General features: G+C 39.7%; 1 protein-coding gene and 1 long non-coding RNA gene across 3 annotated transcripts in view; one reads left to right on the top strand and one right to left on the bottom strand.

The window, feature by feature from the left end:
* Positions 1-670: 670 nt before the first annotated feature.
* Positions 671-16202, bottom strand: calcoco1a (calcium binding and coiled-coil domain 1a). The gene is made up of 15 exons (XM_042491724.2): positions 16005-16202; positions 14418-14582; positions 14231-14333; positions 10723-10925; positions 10316-10528; positions 9869-10017; positions 9699-9768; positions 9440-9595; positions 8122-8376; positions 7301-7426; positions 6682-6777; positions 5729-5816; positions 5301-5548; positions 4899-4990; positions 671-2690 (listed from the first exon to the last, which is right to left on the bottom strand). The coding sequence occupies exons 2-15, from the start codon at positions 14547-14549 to the stop codon at positions 2663-2665; spliced, it is 1959 nt and encodes a 652-aa protein (XP_042347658.1). The 5' UTR covers positions 14550-14582; positions 16005-16202; the 3' UTR covers positions 671-2662.
* The window catches only part of LOC148188727 (uncharacterized), an 89046-nt gene continuing 78821 nt past the window's right edge, over positions 11686-21910 (top strand). The window contains exons 1-2 of one of the 2 annotated variants that reach the window (XR_015777506.1): positions 11686-12071; positions 13328-13416. This is a non-coding gene — a long non-coding RNA (uncharacterized LOC148188727). The remainder of the gene's footprint in view (positions 12072-13327; positions 13417-21910) is intronic. The other variant, XR_015777507.1, reaches the window with a different exon arrangement.

Here is a 21910-nt window from a genome sequence, read left to right as displayed (position 1 = left end):
GGCGGGCGATCTTAAAGAAAGGGTAATGGAGAAAGTGATGAAGAAACGGGTAAAGGTATCTGTGACAAGAGTGAGAATGGAGGGTGTGCCAGCTGGGAGGGAGAGGGAATAAACAAGGCCAGGTAGAGGAAGGGGTGATTTGGGGAAGGGGGAGCGAGAGCTGGGGAAAGGCAGGCGTCGGGGTCATAAAAACTAGGAGATGTGTTCTGGCCTCTGGGTCTTCATATCTTTTACATTTCTAATTAAAAGAGATAAAGAGTGAGGGAGTCATCAATCCCACAGTGATTTCCCAGTTAAGGTTTTAGAGGGGGCTGTAAACTAGGCAGCCCAGCATCATTGATTTTATAATTAGCTATCGTCACCCCAGACTTAAGATGGAGGGAGTGTGGTAGAGGGGAGCTTAAAAGAGGGAGACTGGCGGAGGAGCAGGGAGGCGCAAGGATGAAGATGATGAGGAGGTGAGGCCTGAGGGGAGAGAGTGGAAGAGCCAAAGGTTAGTGAAGAGAGAATCCAGAATGAGAGAAATCTGAAACAAGGCAATGAGCCAATAGGGAATACAGGTTATATAGCTGTGTGAAAAGAAATGGCATAGTTAATTACCAGTGAAATGTCATGTGAGGATCAAAATATTGCTATGATCTTTGGCCAGAAAAAGACACATTACACCCAATAATGGATACATAAACCATTTTATTATACAGAACCCCGCCCAAATCCCTGTTACATGACTGATAAGAAAACACACGTCGGCGTACATGAGGGATAACCATCGCACACAAAACTTCAAAACAAACCATAACCACTGGAGCTTTATTGCAACAGGAGACGGTGTCCCGACGAGCAGCACTCGTACTGGAGCTCTCAGTAGAACAGCAAAAAAAAAATAACTTCCCTATAAGACATAAAGTCAGATTACAACCACAAACAGGGACTATGGAGAATACATGTAGTGTAGCGTGCTATCTTCTGGGAAAGGAATACCAGGCTCCTCAAAACATTCCCACTTTTATATAAGGAGAATCAACATGTACTGAAAACCAAGTGACACAAGGTAAACAAGAGGTTGTACTCCTTCCATGACATTAAAATCACTTTCTTTCACCTTCAACATGCCGGCATCATTCCCTTTCATTAGCACCAATATCTTGCAACAATAAAACTCATATATAAATCTTAATAGAGTGATTATTTTAAAGCAGAAGGTAAAAACAAAAAAAAAAGATAAAATATACGTAAACACAACACACAATGGTAATGATTAAGATGAGAGGACATAATGTTAAGTATCCATATATCAACTTTTCATCTAAAAACTCTTCTATAGTAAAAATAGGGTGCAAATACAGCAGATAAAATCAAGCGTCAAAGTGTCTATAGCAAATCCTCATTAGCCAAGCATGGAAACTTTTATCACACATTGCACAGGCAGTTGTGTGGAAAAAACACCTATTTCAAACTAAACCTGAATGTAGTTTCATTGCAGCATAACTCAAGTTAATTATAAATAGAAAATCATGAAAAATGCATACAGTATTGATTAAAAGATAGGCAGCAATTTTTATTAGGCAGTATATTGCCGTACGGCTGGGGGGGAAATACCAACACCATGTTATGATGTCAGGATCTATAAAGATGATTTTCTTTGACTTTTTTTTTATTTTTAATTCTAGGCACAAATTTAGAACTGCACGATTTCTGTAAAATACAAAGTGTAACAAACGCTAAATATCCAAATGGCCAGCTCGTAAATTTCAATAATTATGAAATGTAAAATCCAGGATCGTTAACAAGTAAAAACTGCAGCTGATCCAAAAGCTTATGAGCATTAATTTTATATAATGATGATATGACGTTACTGAAGTAGAAAGTTGCATCTGGCATCTATTAAATAGACTTTAAACACAATCTGTTCAATAAGCTTTCTATTTCAAATGCTTGTCCGTCTTACAGAGCTCTCAGCGTCACTAAATCTCCTTAACTGCATCTGCATGACAACAATCAACTGCTAACGCGTGCAAGAAAGTGCATATCAAATCTTACTTCTGAGTAAATGGAGGAGAAATATGATGTCATAGACCTACATTACTGCGATATAATTCTAGCATGATGCTGTATCATTACTTTATGCTGCTGTTGAATAGCGCTCAAAGCTGCTGTGGAGAATTTAATGCTGGAAGAGAGTTTTGCCATGATTTCCAGTGGAGCCGGGCCTGCACAAAACATCATAATTACAGTGCCTGTCATGACTCCTAATCACAAATGTCATAAAAACGACATAACATCCATCGTAAAGCTCTTGACATAGCAATGATTCAACAGAAATCATTCTGCTACAGCCTGCAAACTCTCAAACGCCACAGCCCCATGCCCAAAAGCACGCCGTTTCAAACTGTGCAACAGTCTTATGTCAGCCATAAACACGGTGTTGACCTGCCACCACAGGCATTATGTCATCCCTAACAACAAAACAGCTAAAAAAACACAACAGTCTAAAAGGGGAAACCAAGGTTCACGGCAGATACGATGTAAATTGCATATTAACATTTTGTTTGTGTAGTGAGTGAGCTGTGTATGTGCTTGTTAGTGGAAGTAATGTGGAGCCACATTAACTCCAAGAAAGTCTCCTCTTTTTGATCGCTTGATGCAGCTGGATGTCCACTGGTTACCATAGCGAGGTGTCGGCCAGATCACTGGAGGAGGACACAAAGCAGAGTGTGCGTGTGTGTGAAAAAAACTGAAAGAAACACATTCTGGTTGAAAGAGGAGGTTAGACTGAAGGAGCGGCTGAGTGGGAGAGAGAGGGCTTTAATGATGCTGAAAATTGGCCCGTGACTGCGGTACACCCCTCAGGTAAATCATTGCTACAGCTTGCTGTCAACTTATCTGTCCCCTTGTCCTCCCATCCTGCCCCTCCCACGCCCCGGCTCTGTCTCGCACAGTCTCCCCCGCCTCACCCTGACTCAACTTCTTTTACGACCACATATTCAAAACTTCCATCTTCCAGCCATACTCGCCCTGTCACCATAAATAATTGGTCGCATGTGTCTGTGTGCATTAGCAAGCTTTGAATTCATTGTGTACGCCTGAAACTATTTCTGTCTGAGACCAGTGGTAGAAAACAACTCAGTACTCAGGTACTAAGTACAATTTTAAATTACAAGTACTTAATTTTTTCCTCTTTGAAATAATGTTACTTCTTTACATTTAAGAAATAAATATGACACTTTTTACTCAACGGCATTTATCTGGCTGCTGTATTCACTAATTACTTTGCAGAGTAAGGTTGTACACACAAATCAAGTCATGAGCTCATAAAATATGACGCATTGCCGGAGTTTAAAACCAGACGGCATGACAGGAAGAAATTTGTTGGCTTGTTTGGCCTCAAAGAAATTTTCATTTTAATATGCAGCCTGTAATGCAGAGCTCAATTTTTTAACAGTAAATCTTCAACTGTGCACCATTTGTTGTGATTGTCTAATCCTCACTTGGCCTTCGTTAATCTAAAATAAGTCCTGCTTTATATATTGAGAAGTAGTATGTGTCCATTTGCATTATTTTCACCTTTTAGAGGCTATAACAGCATCACTATATAACTGTTAAATTAGTAGCAACCATGAATTCTTTCATGTGTAATATTGTGATAGGCAGTGATGAAGTAATCAGATTTTTTACTTAAAGACACAGTTCACTCTAAAATAAAAAACAAATATTTTTCATCTTACCTGTGGTGCTATCAGTCAAATTAGTTTGTTCTGGTGTGAGTTGCCAAGTGTTGGAGATGTTGGCTAGACATGTCTGCCTTCTTTAAAATACAATGTAAGTAGTTGGCACTCAGCTTGTGGTGCTCAAAGCACCAAAAAACAAAACAAGAAAAAAAAATCCATCATGACCTGATTACTCTAGATAATGCTAAAGCCTTGTTGTGAGAAGTTTTCATGCAGGAACTATATTTTCTTGTGCTCATGACAGCACAAGTTGTAACAGTCAGCAACTCACACCAAAACAATCAATAGACTGATAAGTAGCACAATGGGTAAGAGGAGAATATGCATGTTTTAATTTGAGTGTGAACTGTCCCACTAAAAATACCATTTCAACAGTATAAAAATATTCCATCACAAGTAACAGCTCATAGACAACTACAGACATCTAGAATATGATACTTGGCAGATGTATACACTGCTTGTTTGTAAGACACCACGAATGAATGAATGAATGAATGAATCTTTAACTTTCTTTTTTTATAAGAAGTAAAATTCCAACATTTCCGCCTGAAATGCGGAACAGAGTAAGGCTCTAAAGTAGTGTAAAATGCAAATGCTCAAGTACAAGTATTACCTGAAAAACTGTGCTTCAGTAAATTAGTTACTTACAGGTATACTAGGCAGGGTTTTTCTATAAAGTAATTTATCTGCTGAGATTCTGCTCTCTGCCTGTATTTGCCATTTCCCTTCTTATAGTCTGTAGGATGTTTACGGGTGTGTACCCCCACAGCACTCAGGTGAGGTCAGGGCTTTATAAAAAGGTAGTGAACAGGTGACAGACTGGAAGCAGCAGGCATCAAAGAGACATAGCACAGAAAAATGCAAATATAGTGAGGCAAAATGCCAAACGAGAGTGAATCTGGGGTTGGCTTTAACTTTTACTTTTGCTGGCGAACATTTTTACAAACAATAACTAAATCATTAAATCATTTTCACTGGAACCTCTCCTCAAAGTGACAAACATTTTATAGCAAATAAAAACAGTATAAACTTAAACACTGACAAAGTTTTGAATGCTGGAAATTTTATGGAGTATTACTTCTTTGACACTTAAGGACTTTTTCCTCCTCCTGTGTGTGTATATAGTCAATTTCAGTGTGTGATCGTGTGTGTCTGAGTGGGAGGTTCTACCTGAGAACAGGGTCTGTGTGTTCAGGCAGCAAAAGTGCTGTTTCCTCTCCAGAGCTGTGCCTTCCACACTGAAGTGTATCAGATTCCTCCTCCTTAACACCAAAGAGCAACACACACACACACACACACACACACACACACACACACACACACACACACACACACACACACACACACACACACACGTACACAGTTAACACATGTCTGACTAGCAGCTATTACAGTCTAATAACTTGCAGAATAGCCGTCTAATTGCTTCTAGGAGATAATGTCTGTATCAAATGACCCACTGCCTGTGTTTAACTGGTGTGCGCTGCTATCAGCATGAACACATAGCTCATTTTCAGTATCACATGCAATTAGCCTACAGTGACGCTAAACGGCTCAGATAGCGTGTCTCACCGAATCAGAGCTGTGCACCAGAGTGTCAGCGTCAGCCTGGTGTGGCGAGGACAGCGGCGCTGGCTGGTTGATGACCACTGCGCTCCTCTCCACCTCCCTTGGGGAGGGAGGAGGGGTGGCAAGGAGCAGGGAGTCCGGCTGGCCCTGCTCACACAGGCTGTAGTGCCCCAGAGGTCTTGGTGGACGGAGGGGCTGCAAAGCCTCTGGGTTCTCATCCTCAGAGTCAGATAACGCACTGCCAGGCCGCCCTGCCAGATAGAACATAATCAGACAAAAAAATGGGCCCCTCTTCTCAGAGCACTGCTCCCGTCATCCCAGCGACACAGGCCATTCTGAGCAATATTTAGTGTTGCTGCTGAATGATAGTTAACACTTTTATTGTTCACATCTGCAGGGCATACAGTAGATTAATGTGTGGCTCCATTCACCTGTAGAGGCAATCGGGGCAGCGCTCCACTTGGCACTGGCCACTGTTCCCATCTTCTGCTCCAGCTGACAGATGTACTCCATCAACTCCTGTAGTGGAAAATACAGCCATCATATCACACACCAGGGCAGCACTTTCATCATGGCATCCGCAGCCATCACCCTCATAACCCTCATGATGTCAGACTTCTTCAAGCCAAAGCCACATAAAATGGTAATACAGTAAATACACAAACACAACATTTGCTATTATATAAATATCATTATCACTCTTCAATAAACATTTAAACATTTGATTTACGATGTGCCACAGATTGGCTGCTATGCTCCCATATGGCAGATGTTAAAATTAAGGTGGACACTGATTTTAAAAACACTGACCATCTATTCTGCCAGTAGCGGACGAATGTGATGGTGGCCAACAAAAACTCTGCAGGCACTTTAACAGCGGCAGCACTGACTGCCCTGAAATCCACTGATTTATATTGCACTATAAACAATTTATATTGCACAATAACAACTAAGAAGACAACAAGAGACAGAAGATTCCCAACACCTGGGACATTCACAGTCCCTGTATACTTGTGTATATGTTACACCAGTAAGTTTTAGGATATGAATACATTATTGATTAAGAGGTTTTAGAAAAACAAATATTATTCAAAGATGCACTCGAGCTTTAGAGTGGAAGAAATTGTAACTGAACTTGTTCTTAATTTAAAGATAATAATGACCTGATTAGAATAAAACAGTTACAGTTTACTTTATAATCCATATAAGCCATTTATTAGCCTCAAGACCTTAACAGCTGATAATAAACAGGGGCAAAAAGCCAGTATCTGTAATACAATACATGCAATGTTAACACATGAATACTATCTGAAAACAGGATGGTTTCCATATTTTTCTGTCAGCATAGATTCAAGTCGTCCCCTAACCAAACTGTGTTTCTGACCTGTTTCTCTGCAACTAGCTGCTCCTTCTCTTTCTGGGCAACCCTCAGACTGGCCTTCAGCTCCTGGAGCTCCCTGCGGGTTTCACTGAGCTGAACCTGCAGGCAAGATATCAGAGGACGACAGGACACGTCAGAACCACAGATGTAGATCTCTGGGGGGGTGCAGGAGACATTTCCCCTTCAACATTCAGCACCTGTGCATTTGTCCTCCCCAATAAAAACATGAAAGTAGCACAGGATTTTTATTTTGACAAAACAAAAGACATTTACATCATTAACTGACGCAGAAAAGACAAAAATTGGTGCATATTAATGTTGTGACCCTCAAACCCCAGTTTCATATGTGTCCCCCAGTGTTATAATAAAATCTATGCCCTTGGTCAGAAGCATCTTACAGATATTGTGATTTCAGAATGGCAACTGTGATAAATACAGAGAAAAGTTCTAGTGATAGCGCAAGATTTTGGGAAATTATTTTTAAAGACATTAGATGAGAAAATCCTTTCTACTCTCATTTCAGTATGGTAATTGAAATTCTATTTATTGCAAAAACACTGAAGTCAACTCACAAAATGACCTTTTACCAACAAACAAGCAAATCCTTAGTTGTCTTTCTCACCCGGTTACAATCCTTTTCTCTTCCTAGCTCAACATCCAGCTTCACCCGCTCCATCGTCTCCTCCTGCAGCCTCTCCTCCATCCTTTGCATCTCTGCGTTGAGTTTCTCCAGGCGCTCGTGGTCCTTCTGTAAGGGTAACACACACACACACACACACACACACACACACACACACACACACACACACACACACACACACACACACACACACACACACACACAGACACTGACTCATTACTGGTTTATTTACTTCATGTCAGTCCACTGACATCACTCCATATCTGTTACATTGCACCTTTACTGGACTCTTGCTGCTGCTGCTAATGTTTGCACACTTGTTGGCTGTACTTTTTTGTATATTTTTTTCATGCATAATAGGGCTTATGTATATTTGAATATAGATAATAGATTTGAATATTACTCTCAAGTTTGTGCCTTATTGTATTTGTAAATATACATATATGAAGTTTAAACATTTAAGGATGACACATAAGAAATTTCATTATGCTTGCATGATGACAATAAGGTTCTTGAATCTTGAATCCTACTCAGTCTATAATGTCTTCACTTAAAAGAGTGAAGCCACAGGACCATGTGTAAAAACTTCACTCAACTTCACAGCTGCGGTGCACAATAACATAAACAGTGTAATCCACTTAGGAGAGCTATGAGAACATTTAATCTTGAAGCCATCAAGTGCTAATTTGAAAAATCACAACATCTATCAACATAACTGAGATATTTCGACAGAAAAAGCAAAATATATTAAAAATTCTACCACAATAAAAACAGTACACTTTGGATTTGATGTTCTGCAGTACCTCAGCTGCACGCTGCATATTCTGCCTCTCCTGGGCCCAGCGGGCTCTCCCCTCTCTCAGGGACAGACTGGAATCTGCAAGCTGAAGGGTGAGTTGGGCAGCCTGAAGACGAGCCTGATGAAGTTCGGCCTGTCCTTGATCCCTCTGGGCCACCATGGCACTTAGATCACTCTTTAAGCCCTCTGCAGCACGTTCAGCCGTGTTCAGACGCTCCCGCAGACTCCGCATCTCCTTCATTGTGGCCTCATTCTCTGCCTGGACATGAAGGGATGAGAAAGCATGTGTTGGCTACATATTTATAACTGTTAGGTGATTTGTTACGTAATGCCAGACCAGAAAATAATAAATACTGAATTTGATAGAGTTGGCAGTTCAGCATGCTGAGATGCCACCAAAACATTCAAAGGTATGGTTATACTACACCCCTGTGGTATCTGGTGGCATTTTAAGCAACTAAACACTTTCATTAACATGATGGGTATTGAATAACATAGAAAAAAGGTTTAGTTCAGTGTTTAGGATTTAGGGAGATATATTGGCAGAAATGGAATCTAATATTCGTAACTATGTTTTTGTTAGTGTATAACTGTCTTAAATAATCTTTGTGTTTTAGATACTTTAGAATGAGCTGTTTTTGTCTACATGGAGCGGGTCCTCTTCCATGAGTTACTCATTTCGCACCACCATGTTTCCACAGTAGCCCAGAATGGACAAACCAAACACTGTCTCTAGATAAGGCCATTCATTTGCATTTTCATGTTTTTGCGTCAGCCACTGTGGCTCTCCTGCATGCTTGACACTTGGAAGAAATTTCATAGGTTGCAATATATAGATTTTTTTTTGGCCACTGCAACGAGGATGTAGCCTGTGTACACGGGGCACCCACTCCACCAACTAAGCTACCGGGTGCCTCATAGATTCCAATGTTGCCTTAAACCTACACACACTTGACCTTTGAGTTTACTGGTGTAATTCTAGCAAAGTTTTAGGATCTGACATATGACACTTATTTAATGCTAAACATATGTGTGTATAATAGAAAATGACATCAATAATTGAGACTGTGTGTTACAAATAAATTCAGGTGCAAATACTTCTCCACTTCTTAGAGGTGCAGGATTCAAAAATGCAAAAAGTCTCCTGAAGATCAGTGAAGTATTCTATGGTAAACAAGAGTGTGCTGGTGGTCATAACGCATCGCACATTTGATTTCTCTAGCATGCAAATTTGCAGAGTCCAGCATTATCTATGAGTACATGCATTTATATCAACTCTCCTTTACATCCCATCCCCTCTGGTTTCCAAAGAAATGTATGACCTCTTTCCTGTGGGCAGCGGTGAGTTTCTGGGTGAGGGTGGTGATGCTGTTTTGAAGCTGCAGGACACTTGTGTCTCTCTGGGCCAGTGAATTCCTCAGGCCCTGGAACTCCTTAGACAGACTTCTAAGTTCGCCCTCTGTCTGTTCCAGCTTGGTCTGAAACAAAGAAATTACACAGATGACAGTGAGACATGGAAGAAAAGAACAACAGAGACACAGGTTTTATCATGATATACAGCATGTTTTCAAATATAATAACCTGCAGGCTCTTTCTCTCACTCTCCTCTTCTTTTCTTTGAGCTCCTGCCCTCTTTGCTCTCTCCTTCATCCTGCACACACAGATTTGGGTTACTGATAATCAAAAGTATTCATGACACTCACATAAAACTAAAAGAAGGAAGAGACAAGGCAACAAAGACAATGTCATACCTCTCCAGCTCCGTTTCTCTTTCCACGGCTCTCTGAGTCAGGATTTTCATATCCTCCTCCAGCTCTTTGATTCGCACTTCGCTCGCCTCCCTCGCATCCAATAAAGCACTTTTCTCCTGGGCTAGTGATTCTCCAAAAGCCTGCTGCTCCTAACAGACCAGAGGCATTTTTAATTTTTATGAGGAATTTAAATTTATCATGACATACACGCGGCTACCCTAATAAAAAATGTTTTAAATTTAACATTTTAGGATTACAACCAAGACATTTTATTGAATTACTGTAGAATTTTATATTAAAAAAGACATGATATTGTTTGAGCAGAGACGTGATTGTCATCTGAGAATAAGGGCACAGACAAAGAGAAAAGTATGGAAATGGTAACAGGCAAATTGGTCCTAATCAAATGATCTTGCACCCTGTCATTTGCATGACTCTATACACCACCTTCTGCTTCATCCCCATCTCCTCAATCTTCTCTTGGCTCTGCTTCAGCTCTTCCTGCAGCCTGGCCAAATCACTTTCTATTCCTTTGCGTCTTCTGTCCCAGGCCTCCCTCGCCCGCTTGTACTCCTCCTTCTCTTTCTCCCTCTGCCTGTTTGCCACCTCCTGCGCCTGCAGCAGCTCGGCACGCTCTCGCAGACATTCCTGCAGTCGACTCTGACAAAAGACAGGAAGAGGCAGGCAGCGGATGGGGAATCATAATTGTTCTCTAGTCTCTGTGTGTACCAGCAGTAAACAACAGTATTGATTTCCCAGCATATGTGTTTTATCAGCACTCATTAATTTTGCAAAACTGAAAACATACTCCCCTTCACTACCTTATAAATCTATTCTGTATTTCTTATGCTCACCTGCAGCAGCTCAGCCCTGGGCACAACCAGCAACATGTCTGTACCTTCCTCCTCTCCATGGGGCTCCTCCTCAAGGGTCACCAGATCCTCAAGTGGCTTCGGAGCGCAGAAAATGAATTTGGAGCTGCGGGAGCACACTTCTCCCTTTGCATCGATATATGCAAACTCATACTCTTGGGAGCTGGGCTTGGGAAGGTAGGAGGCTAAAAAGAAAGTGGGGAAAAAAGATGATACATGTTAAGAATAATTGCGTTTCAAACTAGCCCCTTGTGGTTTTTGAGATGTCTTCTCCTTATACTATATATTAGGTTTGGGGTAAAAATTAATACAACACAGTATCACAATATTTTGTGTGGCAACACTGTATTGATACACGAATGGCAAGTATTGATTTTTTATCACATAAAATATTAATTCCGCAAATACAAATTAAACTTACTAGAAAAATAAAATCAACTACTTTTAAAGATACTTTTGCTGCAAAAAATGGTAATAAATCACAGAGCATGACAATATATGTTATCACAATATATGTTATTGCAGTAATCAATATACTGCAAACCGTTAAAATCACAATAATAATGTAAAATGACTAAGGTATCATGATAATTTTGTATTGTGGGGCCTGCAGTGATTACCAGCCCTTCTGTATATAGTTTTGAACGAGAACAAGGTGAAACTAAGTGCACATTAGATAAACATAATCTTCTCTATTTTTTGAAAAAGCCAATCATTTTTTAAGATACATTTAACTCTCTATGACATACCCTGACACTATTTGGTATTCTTACAATACAAGCCTTTAGAGAGTTTATGCATCTATTTTACATTTATATGACTTCATTATTCTCATCAATAAAATATTACATTTATTAACTGAATACTGAAATTATATTGTAAAAAGTAAAAAAAATACAGGTGAAATTGATTACATTGATGATGGCTCAGTTCTATTAAGTGTCCCAGTAAGCTATTCCCATGAGCCATCGTGCACAACGCCAGGACCTCTGCTAAATGGAATACAGCCTTCATTAATGTTAATAAGTATGCCCGTGCTTTTACCAAGACGCGTCAAACCGTCTGCTGTAAAGAAAAAAGGTCAATAGCCATTTCAGATACTTTGATTTATGAGCAGAGAGCTGTAATACACCCTCCGACCAGCACCGGCAGCACTCAGATGGGTGTGGCGCCAGGTGAGCGTAGAAAATGACGTTGCGCGCCAACTTTCAATTTTCAGTGGTCGCAAACATTTCAGCCGCAGCGTGAGTTAGCAGGGACTCTGGCCATAACACCGAGCTGGACTATACCTATACATCCTGATATTTCATCGAAAACTGCAGCATACCTCGGTGAGTTCCCGTTTTTGTCATTCCTCCGCTGAAGTAACGTTATTTTACGAGCACGGGACGCCTGAAACCGGTTGGTGACTGCAACGGTCCTGTTTAGCTAGCTAGCTTGTTAGCTAGCTTGCTAGCTAAACTTCGACAGGTGTTTATTCACTTCGGAAATGCGTTTTAAAGTAGAGCAAAGTAGCTGCTTTATGTCGACATGTGTCGCTTAAGAAATACTGGCTATTTAGCGATATACGCTTGTTTTCTGTCATACGCGTGTTAGTTTAGATGAGAACAACTGTTTCCATCGACCTGTTCAGAGTTTGTCCCGGTGTTGCGTTGAAGTTCGTTACCTGGTCGAATAACGTTAACGCCGCTGTTTCCCTGGTGAAAACGGTCACTGTTAACCTCCGCCTCAAGAGGTAAAAATACACCTTGTATTGGCTCATACTAAACTTTTTCTTGATTGTATGGTGTAACGTAACTTTGTTAGATAGCAGACACCAATACATCCGAGAAGAAACTGTATTTTGTGCTCTGAGGAGCAGCCTGCATTTACAGGCCCTAATATTGATCTTGCTCCAGTATGCTACAACAAGCTAACTGCGCATTAAATAACGTATTCACATCCTGCTGTATTTTTTTTTCACACGTTAAATGTATAAGATACCCATTCAGTTAGAAAGCAAACATCAATGTTCTGTTAATGATGCTATCCATACTTTCTACAAAAGCTAATGTTTTTATATTTTTGCACCCTATTTTTTAAACATGAAAAAACTTTGAGTTGCATGTTAATTCAATGCTAGTTGGACTTTGCTTGCGCTGCTAGACATAGTGTACTTTCCTACAAGCTTAAAAGACAATGCGAGGGAGGTGATTTGAACCATGGCCATGGAGTTGCAAAGGGGAAACGGTTTGTAATGTAATTTGTATATTTGCAATGATGTGTATGTTTCTTTACATCTTGCTTGTTATTTCCACCAAGGACAACTATGGAAACAGGTGTTTTTAGTGATGCTATTAAGTGCTTTCTTCTAGGATTTTTTTGTCATAATATTCTTTTTTAGTTGTTGTGATTTTAAATTCCTAATAAAAAATGTATCAAATCAATTCTGTGTCCAACAGACAAGAATAAGTCTATCAGTATTGATAATACTACTAAATAACTGGATTCTTGTGTATTAACTTGCAACTGACTTTGTTTATTTCGTAGTTTAACCATATTTGTACATTCCTAATTCTCTTTCATTTTTTCCCACTCTTAACAAAAGAGTAAGGAACAGAGGATGATATACCTCCTGCTTCCCACTCTGACCGGAGAGCAGCCAGCCACAACCAGTGACTTCATCCAGCCCATAAAGTAAGCTAACCTAATATTATCCTTATCTCACACAGGCTACAGCTTTAGAATGATTTACTCTTTTCTCTTCCACAACACGTGTACAGTCAAGGGGACCAGATGGAAAACAGACAGGGAGAATGACATACAGCAAAGTTTATGAGCTGTATTGTAACTTACAGCAGCGGCTTAGGTCACAGTGCAGGAGACCTTTCTTTTTAAATCACTGCATCGCTGATGATGATAAGGAACCATCAGTGGTTTCTTTAGACTTTACTCCCTCTGCTCCTCTTCCAATGCAGAATGACATTGACAGTATGCTTAAGTTAGTGATAAATTACTCTACCAGAGGTCAATGCCACACCTGCTGCTCACGTGCCCCCGACACTGAATCAGGCTTATCAGTTGCCACTGATAGACAGGACAGAGAGCACACTGTATTCTCCCATGAGTGGTGGTAGTCAGAGCAGGCTTTGACAAAGGCATTGTCTTTGACATCCTCATTACTCAACCTCCTGCATCCTAAAGAAACTCATTCAAACCATGACAGAGACTGTGTCTGTGTTGGAGACAAAGCTGTGAGGGCTATTTCTCTTCTGTACAGGATATTTTCCCTTTTACATCAGTTATTTCCACTTTTAAGGTAGAAATAACTAACATTTTCCTCCACTAAATATACCAGTTGCCAGCCTTTTGTGTACAAGAGAGCAATTAAATCTGCAGAAACATCAATCTCCTCCTGAAGGTTTTATGTGTGGATCTAAGCACCGTACCAGTATAGATTCTGGCTAACTATGGGAAATAAAATACAATTAGAAAACAAGGGCATGAGTACCCTGGAAGTGCACACAGCAGTTGACATCTGTGCCCTCTTGATAGTCGGCAGGGGCCAGTGCCCAAACAAATGTGTGGTAGTCCTTCACTGATGACCATCCCGCCTGAAGAAGAAAACATGCTGTTAATTTACAGTTGAATATTCATTATTCACTTGATTTTTGTGAAAGTTATCATGTTCACAATACCTTGAAAAGCCCTATCCAGTCATTGCTGGCCCAGTTGTGCTGTGAGCTCAGTGTGTAGTGGCAGTCGACTCTGCTCTGAGGGAAGTAACTGCAGCCCACGTTTCTGAACTCCACCTGCCAAGCCTTTTCCATGGCAACACACAAAAAAGGCAGGCTATTTTGCACCTATGAGAAAAAACACAACCTTGAAACTTGAGTTGATTTTTATTTCTTAAGGTTATTCAGTCCAATTTTAGGGTAGAAACTGACATGCATGGGTAGATGAGCCAATAGTGAAATGGGTAAGAGGTGACTGCTGGAGAACAAACAAGACAGAGCTAGCATGCTGTGAATATTTATTCAGTGTAAGAAGATATCCTGACTTAGCACACACTTCCGGAGAGGCCACCAGAACTAAACCTCGGTGACAGCATGGCCCTTGAGCAACATGACATATTGCATGTTTGTCACTGAGGCTATTTCAGTCATTTGCTATTGTACTCTGTCACATGTGAGCATTGAGTACAAGGTGTGTGGGGCCTCCAGCATGTATAGGACTCAGATTACACCAGCAAATACACAATTTTGAGGAATTCTTGCCTGCTGTTAACCACATGGAGACACGTGTCACTTTATTTATTTAATTAGCATTGTGTGGGCTATTGAGTCCAACATAAGTCATATGAGCTTAATGATGCATCCTGTATGCATCCTGATATTTTTACTGTACAGTATCCTGGTTTCACAATTTCACAGAGTTGTTATTATCAGTCAGAATGACACTTAAAGAAATGAAAACAGAAGGGTTCATTTTAGATGAATAAATATTTTATCACTATTATTAAGACTTGAAGTTATGTTTTTTAATAAAAGCATGTGTAAAATGTCTCCCTTTCGAAAATAATAATAAATGAAAGGTGAGTTTCTCCACCCAGTTGCATTTTTCCCCCCAATATTGTAGATAAGCAAATTTACATGGTATGATAATTGTCAACCTTCATATCAGGGTATACCTTAAAGCCAGAATATATTGCTGGAACCCTACTAATGTGACAACATGTGCAAGGAAAAACATTGCAAACATGCATAGAGGGAATTCATATTTGGGCTTGCAATGCAAACTGCAATTGTGGATAAACTGTGACTTCCTCATACTTTATTGTGATCTCCTCTGGTGGAGTCATAATAATAAATAATTATAATGGTGTAGAGTTTTCTATTTTAGTAAAGCGCCTTTCTGAATGTAGGAATAAGGTAAGAAACTTGTGTAAATACTGCAGAACATTTTGCAGATGTCAAAAACCATAGACTAAAGACTAAAATATAACAGTAGCTTTAGGAGGCTTCACATTACACAGCACGAGGCTTGAGGCCCAACAGTAGCACATGTCGAGAAAACAGTCTGACATGCACGTCGATGCAAGCCGAGGAAGACAAACGTCAAAACAAAGACACTGGAGTTAGATCTGAACATGTACACGTTTATTAGCACTGTCCAATTAGTTAAAGTGCTGCGCGTGCACGTCAGCCGCGACAATAACAGGCTTTGTTAACTACAAAAGACATCTGCGCACATTATCTCTCGGCCGTCTCGGGTATCTCGCTTACCTTTATCGCCCTCACTTCTCTGTAAACGCTCTAAACGAGCCGCCTCTATATTAGATACAGGAGTCCCAGTGCGCGAGAAAACAACAAAAACACGAGAGATACAGACGTGTCTTTTCCTCTTCTGGCTCAGTTGCTCCACTAACCCGAAACAATAACAAAAAAAAAAAAAAAACAAAGCAAAACACAAGCATGACAGCCTCACTTCCACCGCGGCATTATGGGAGCTGTCGTTCGCCACGTCGATAATATCTCGCTGAAACGCTGCGCTTTAAACTACAATCCCCAGGCTCAAAGCAGACTAAAAAGGTCGCACTGTACGTAATATGATGCTTCTCAATGGCTGCCGTTGTTTTTCTCATCGGATGCCAAAGCACAGAGAGCTACTGGTTGTATGACAGAAGTGTGCACACTGACCAATGGGAATGAGAATCTCCTGAGTGCGATGAGGAAAACAACAAGGGGCGGGTGATACAGCGAAACGGATGTATGCAGAGTGGGAGAGAGCAAGTTGTTTAATTTTTGTTTTTCTTTTTTCCTTTGCAACTGTTCATCTCATAGGCTACAAAGAAAATCTTGCGTGTGTGGCTGTCAGTGTCATTATTGGGCGTTATTTTTCATACAGCTGGAAGTTAGACAAGGCACACTGCAGAATTAAGGCTATTTAATTTACACAACATATATTGAGATATAAGTTACGATTTTGCTGGGTATGGTCATACTTGCATTTCACTTTCACTAAAAATGGTGATTCTTTGATTTTTGCTGAGGTCTGTACTAAACAAGCAAGTTCCCTTACAGTGCATCTGCAATTTGAAGGCCAAGGCATTACTGTAGCAGCACAATGCTTAATTTATAATGGTATGTTGTGTTGCATTTTACACTTATCAAAAAAATGAAGCTCCTGCGATTTGGATATTGTCACATTTCAATATTTTGATTAATTGTGTAGCCTGTAGAATACTATTAGTTCTGTGCCACATGCACATTTATATCTATATATTTTGTTGTATTATTTTATTTTTTGATTTATTTTTGCAGATCAGTTGAATCAGTTTCCCACAGGGGCCAATTAAGCAGGTTTACTGATTTACCTGTATAACCGGAACAGATCTTTTGACATAAATCCATGTTTCAGATTTGATGAGGAATTTAGGTATTATTTAAACAGTCATCTTCATTTTCAAAAAAATAATTTCTTTATTAACAAGGGCAAGTTTGCATATATTTCACAAACATTTATGTTTGTTTACACTGTGCTGGTCCTTACATTTGGCTTTACATGAATGATTTATCATAATGCAGTAAAAGAAAAGGAGACTTCATATCTATGTAGGTTGTCACTTCAAGGAATTTGCCTTGATGTTTGGTACAAACAATAAACATAAAAGGCATAAAGGCAACAAGCATAAATATAGAATAGCAAAATAACAATAAATTTATGAAAAACATACTATAACAAATATCTACAATATATGTGCAAAACTATTTATTGGTTAAGATGCCTTACATTATAGTAAGCCTTACAGCATGATGATGTAACAACTTCTGACAGCAGATGGCAGTATACCATCTGAAAACCCAGTGCTTTACATTCATCACATGCAGACCATATCCCTAAACATCCTTAACACACTGTGCATGCTTTTTAGCCTCCCAAGACTGCCCCACAGCATCTTGCTGCATATTTTTTTCTGTTTTTCCATAATGTAGGAGAGACAATAAAGGAATATAGTATTTAATTAGGCTGAGGTATTGGATATGAAATTTAAAAAAAATTAAAATGCTGAAGGCAGATGTCTCTTTATCTTTACATTAATTTAGCATTCTGCCATTAAAGGTTTTGCAAATATTGCAACAGAACATCAAAGTATATCACTGGTCAAGTAAGTAGATGATAATATGCCAGGGTGAGGAAAATATCACTGTAAACTCACTGTGCGGGATTGTATAACACTGATTTGTTCATTTGTTTGTCTTTTGCTAACATGCCCAATTATGAATTTTTAAATGAAATACATATTAAAATATTGGCTTTAAAAATAAATGTGAACTTGATGATTGGAATAGATTTAAATCAGGAGTGAAAATGATGATTAAGGGAGTAAAAGCCAACCTCCACTGCAATACACTTAATACGAAGCAGTTGGCTGCCTGTGACTACAAAAAAGCACAAGATCACAGAAGTGGAAATTTAAATTACTATTTAAGATTTAAGGTGATCATGCCTCAGTAACCACAGCTTAAATAAAGCTCATCCTGTGTTATTATAGTTATTGATGTCCTTCCCATAGCCAGCTTATTTATCTCTGCTCATTGATGAGTCAATCCAGTCACACAGTACTTTACTCCTCCTCAATTAGTAAGTCCAGTTTGGCTAATTTAGTCTGTTGAAGACACTATAAGGACGCTTCATGTAATTTTATGCCGACGGACAGTCGATGTTGAGACCCTATAAATTGTGTTTAAGTGGATTAATAGTGTGCTGAGCCTGTGTGAGCAAAGTGGTGCTGGAAGTAGTGGCTCTCTATGCAGTAGGATAATTAAATAGGTTGTACTGCAATGACTAGCTTAGCCAGGAGCCATTGTTTTTGTGTGTTTTAGGCTAAGATTTTGGGAAATTAATGTTTTTAATTTGAATTTGTTGCAACTATAGATGCCACAAGATTCAAAATGTGTGATTTGCTTCTGCATTATTATTGTTTTAATTAACTAGTATGATAAGTAGGGGTGTCCCAATCAAGGTTTTTTGTCCCCGATTCAAGTAATTTGATATTGAGTATCTGCTGATTTACCTGGAAAATACAACTGCAATGCATATTTCCAGTACTTTAAAGTTGTTAATCGATCCAGTGTATATGCTTGGCGGCTTGATAGGTCTGCAATGCAATACAAGAAAAAATGTCAGCTTTCAAGTGGTTACTAAGGTTATTTTATTTTATTTTTCACAAAGATAGTGAATTAAACAAACTAAAAATATTTTATATGGCTCTTACTACATTTCAACTTAGTGCAGCGTTTGTTTTTTCAAAAAAATAACAAAGTAAAATGTGTCTTAAGAAATAGCTCTCAAATCTACTTAGTGTAGCATTGTAATAATGGTACAGCACATTTTAAATGAGTAATATAATCACATTTCCAATGCAAAGTTGTGCTATAGCTTCATTTAAACATTCCTGCTTAGAATAAATAAAATTGGTCACAGTTTGCCTATTACAGCATTATAATAAAAGTAAAAATACTAAAAGAAAATTAATAAAAACTCCAATTCCAAAGTTGTGTAGCAGCATAAGTTGAACATGAAAAAAAATCAGTTTCCACTTATTGTAGTAGCAGCATTAAAAAAAACAGCCTGAATATCTGCCTTAAATTGTGCTCTCATTTTACGACACCTGTTTGGCGGCGGACATAAAAAAAAAGGATCAGGCAGGGCACATGCTCAAAACAACCGATTCCAAAACATTAAAAAATGTGTTGATCGGGCCCGATAACGATCCTTCCAATCCAATCGGGATATCCCTAATAATAAGCCATATAAAGGAATTAAAATACCTCTTTTGAATTAAGTGTATACTCAAATTTAGCATAAATTTAAAGAGCTTTGTACTTGTTTTGCTAAGTGTTTGGTGTTTTTTTTTTCATTATGGCTGAGCTGAGTTAGCCTTGACTTTGAAGCCTCACTCTTGTGTGAAGTTAGAAGATGGCTGTGTAACAGGAATGTGAGGCTTCACCCTAATAGAGACTAGACTGAAAGTGGATTGTCCATGAAACTGCTTGATCTTGACCTGACTGCCAGCTGTTATGGCTCCTCTGTCTGTTATAACCCCCCATCCCCAGCACATGCACGCACATGTACATATACACACACAGGCACACCATATGAATGCATATTTTTTTTCTTTGGGTGATCTGGACTAATGTCAACACTTTTAAACACTGGGTAGAGAAATACCCCACTATCAGCTGTTCTGGCACAAAAGCATGCATTCTGTTTATTTATCTGTTGCAGAACTACTCCACACAAATTTAATCCCTGTCATCTGCTGATTTCTTGCAGCCTGGCTTGGAATTCCTCTCAATATAAGAAAATGGTGTAGCCCCTGAGTGCTACTGCAGTTTTATTACCTGAGGTGGTCTGTCTGAATATAGCCTACCACATGTCTCATTCAAAGGGAATGGCAGGTATGTGTCACTAGTCATAAATTGTAACTTGCCTTCAGCAGTAATCAGTTGCCAAGGAAACCTTAAATGGGATTATGACCTTCTGTTGTGTATAGGCAAGTAAACTGTTAGAGTTGTCAACATCCAAGAGATAAACATTAAAGATTTATGTCAGAAAACAATTTATTTTCACATCATACTAAATTAAAGTGTGATGTGTCTTGTGTGTTAATAGAGCTTTTAGAAAAGCATTTTTTTTTTATAAAGGATCCTGTGTTTTTTATAGCAATTGGAGCATTTTTCAGTTAAATGTCAATCACTCACATGGGTGAGTGATGTAATATGTGAGGGCTGTGTGACCATGCAGTCAAAAAAGGCATTAGAAAGATAGAAAACAAAGAAAGAGAGAGTAGGAGCAGAGTGCCTGGAAGGAGGGCAGAGCGTTGGGAGGGCGGAGATGGAGAAATGGGGGGACGGTGGTATTTAGTATGCACGGCCAAGCTGCCCCATCTGCTTAGCGCAGCAGTCCCTGTCGTATAACTGTCTACAGGCCGTGGGCCACATAAAGAATGTCTCAGATTTGATGTAATTCCGCAAAATTAATGACAGCTTTACTCGGTATGGGCCGTGAGGGAATGATTAGTGTTTGATCGTCCATCTGATCAGTTCCCTTGGCTGGCTGCAGGAGAGATGCCCCACTATATGCCTGCATGCTGCCTATGGCAAGCACACACAGATACACCTATCCCAAAATTATCCCTGGGCCCCCACGCTCTAGTTTAGGTTTGAGTTCTGGTTTCTGTTTTCCCACAGCACAGACAACCAATATCTTGTTAAAGTCTCTGTGCTGTGACACTTCACATCAAAATGAACACCTACTGATGGGCTGGATGCAGGTCCCGCTGGTGGTGTGATTTTGTACGGGGCAGTTTTTATTTCAGGCTGTGCAGTATTTCAAAGGAAAGTGGGCCAACCAGCATCCAATTTAGAGAACTCAGAGGTCACACTATGACCTTTTACAAGATATGCTTTACTGCAGCTGTGATTGGAATTGGGTATTAGTTTTTAAAAGAGATGGGGAATGGATTGGGAATTTGAGAGAAGAAATTGATCGGCTGGATGGATTGCAGGAGTTGGACAAGTGGAATTCCTCTCCTCCTTTTTAATTCAGCCCCACCTCAGCCGGCCCAACCCCCATCTCTTTCCTCCTCTTGGGCTGCTGCGTTTACAAGCGAAGGGGGCATTCTGTTTTACAAGTGAGCCTGGTGCGTCTCGGTGTGCTAGCAACATTAAAATTGAACCTGTCTTATCTGTGCAAAGCGTGAGGCTTTACATCAGAGGCTTTCGTCCTGCTGCCATGAGGCTCCGGTGTGCTTTTATGTAATGTGGTGCAGTCAAAAACCCAGCGGACAATTAAAGTGAGCTGATAGATAAACAAGTGATTGAAGACAGGGATGTTGGTTTGTGGAATGTAAGGTAGAGCTGGGGGAGGGCAACTTCATTGTCCACGGGTTTACTATTGTTAACAAGGCCAAGTCCGACCCATGATGTGCTTTTCTCAGCCAAATCAAGTGTCATCATCACTTTATAAACAGAGCGATCTAGGGAGAAATGTTGTTTTCAAAGTTGCACCTATTTTGTGCTGAGTTGCATATGGCAAAGCTAATTTCCCATCTGACCATTAGTACTCTGGTCCAGTACCAAGCACAGGGAGCCTAATTCAGCAAAGGCTTGGGGAGGGTTGTGTT

The sequence above is a fragment of the Plectropomus leopardus genome, chromosome 9 (genome assembly GCF_026936395.1).
Source record: "Plectropomus leopardus strain MGB_pleo_1.0 chromosome 9, ASM2693639v1, whole genome shotgun sequence".
In the NCBI taxonomy this organism is placed as follows: domain Eukaryota; kingdom Metazoa; phylum Chordata; class Actinopteri; order Perciformes; family Serranidae; genus Plectropomus; species Plectropomus leopardus.
The sequence above is the reverse complement of the archived record's forward strand: the minus strand, read 5'-3'. Positions and strand labels throughout refer to the sequence as shown.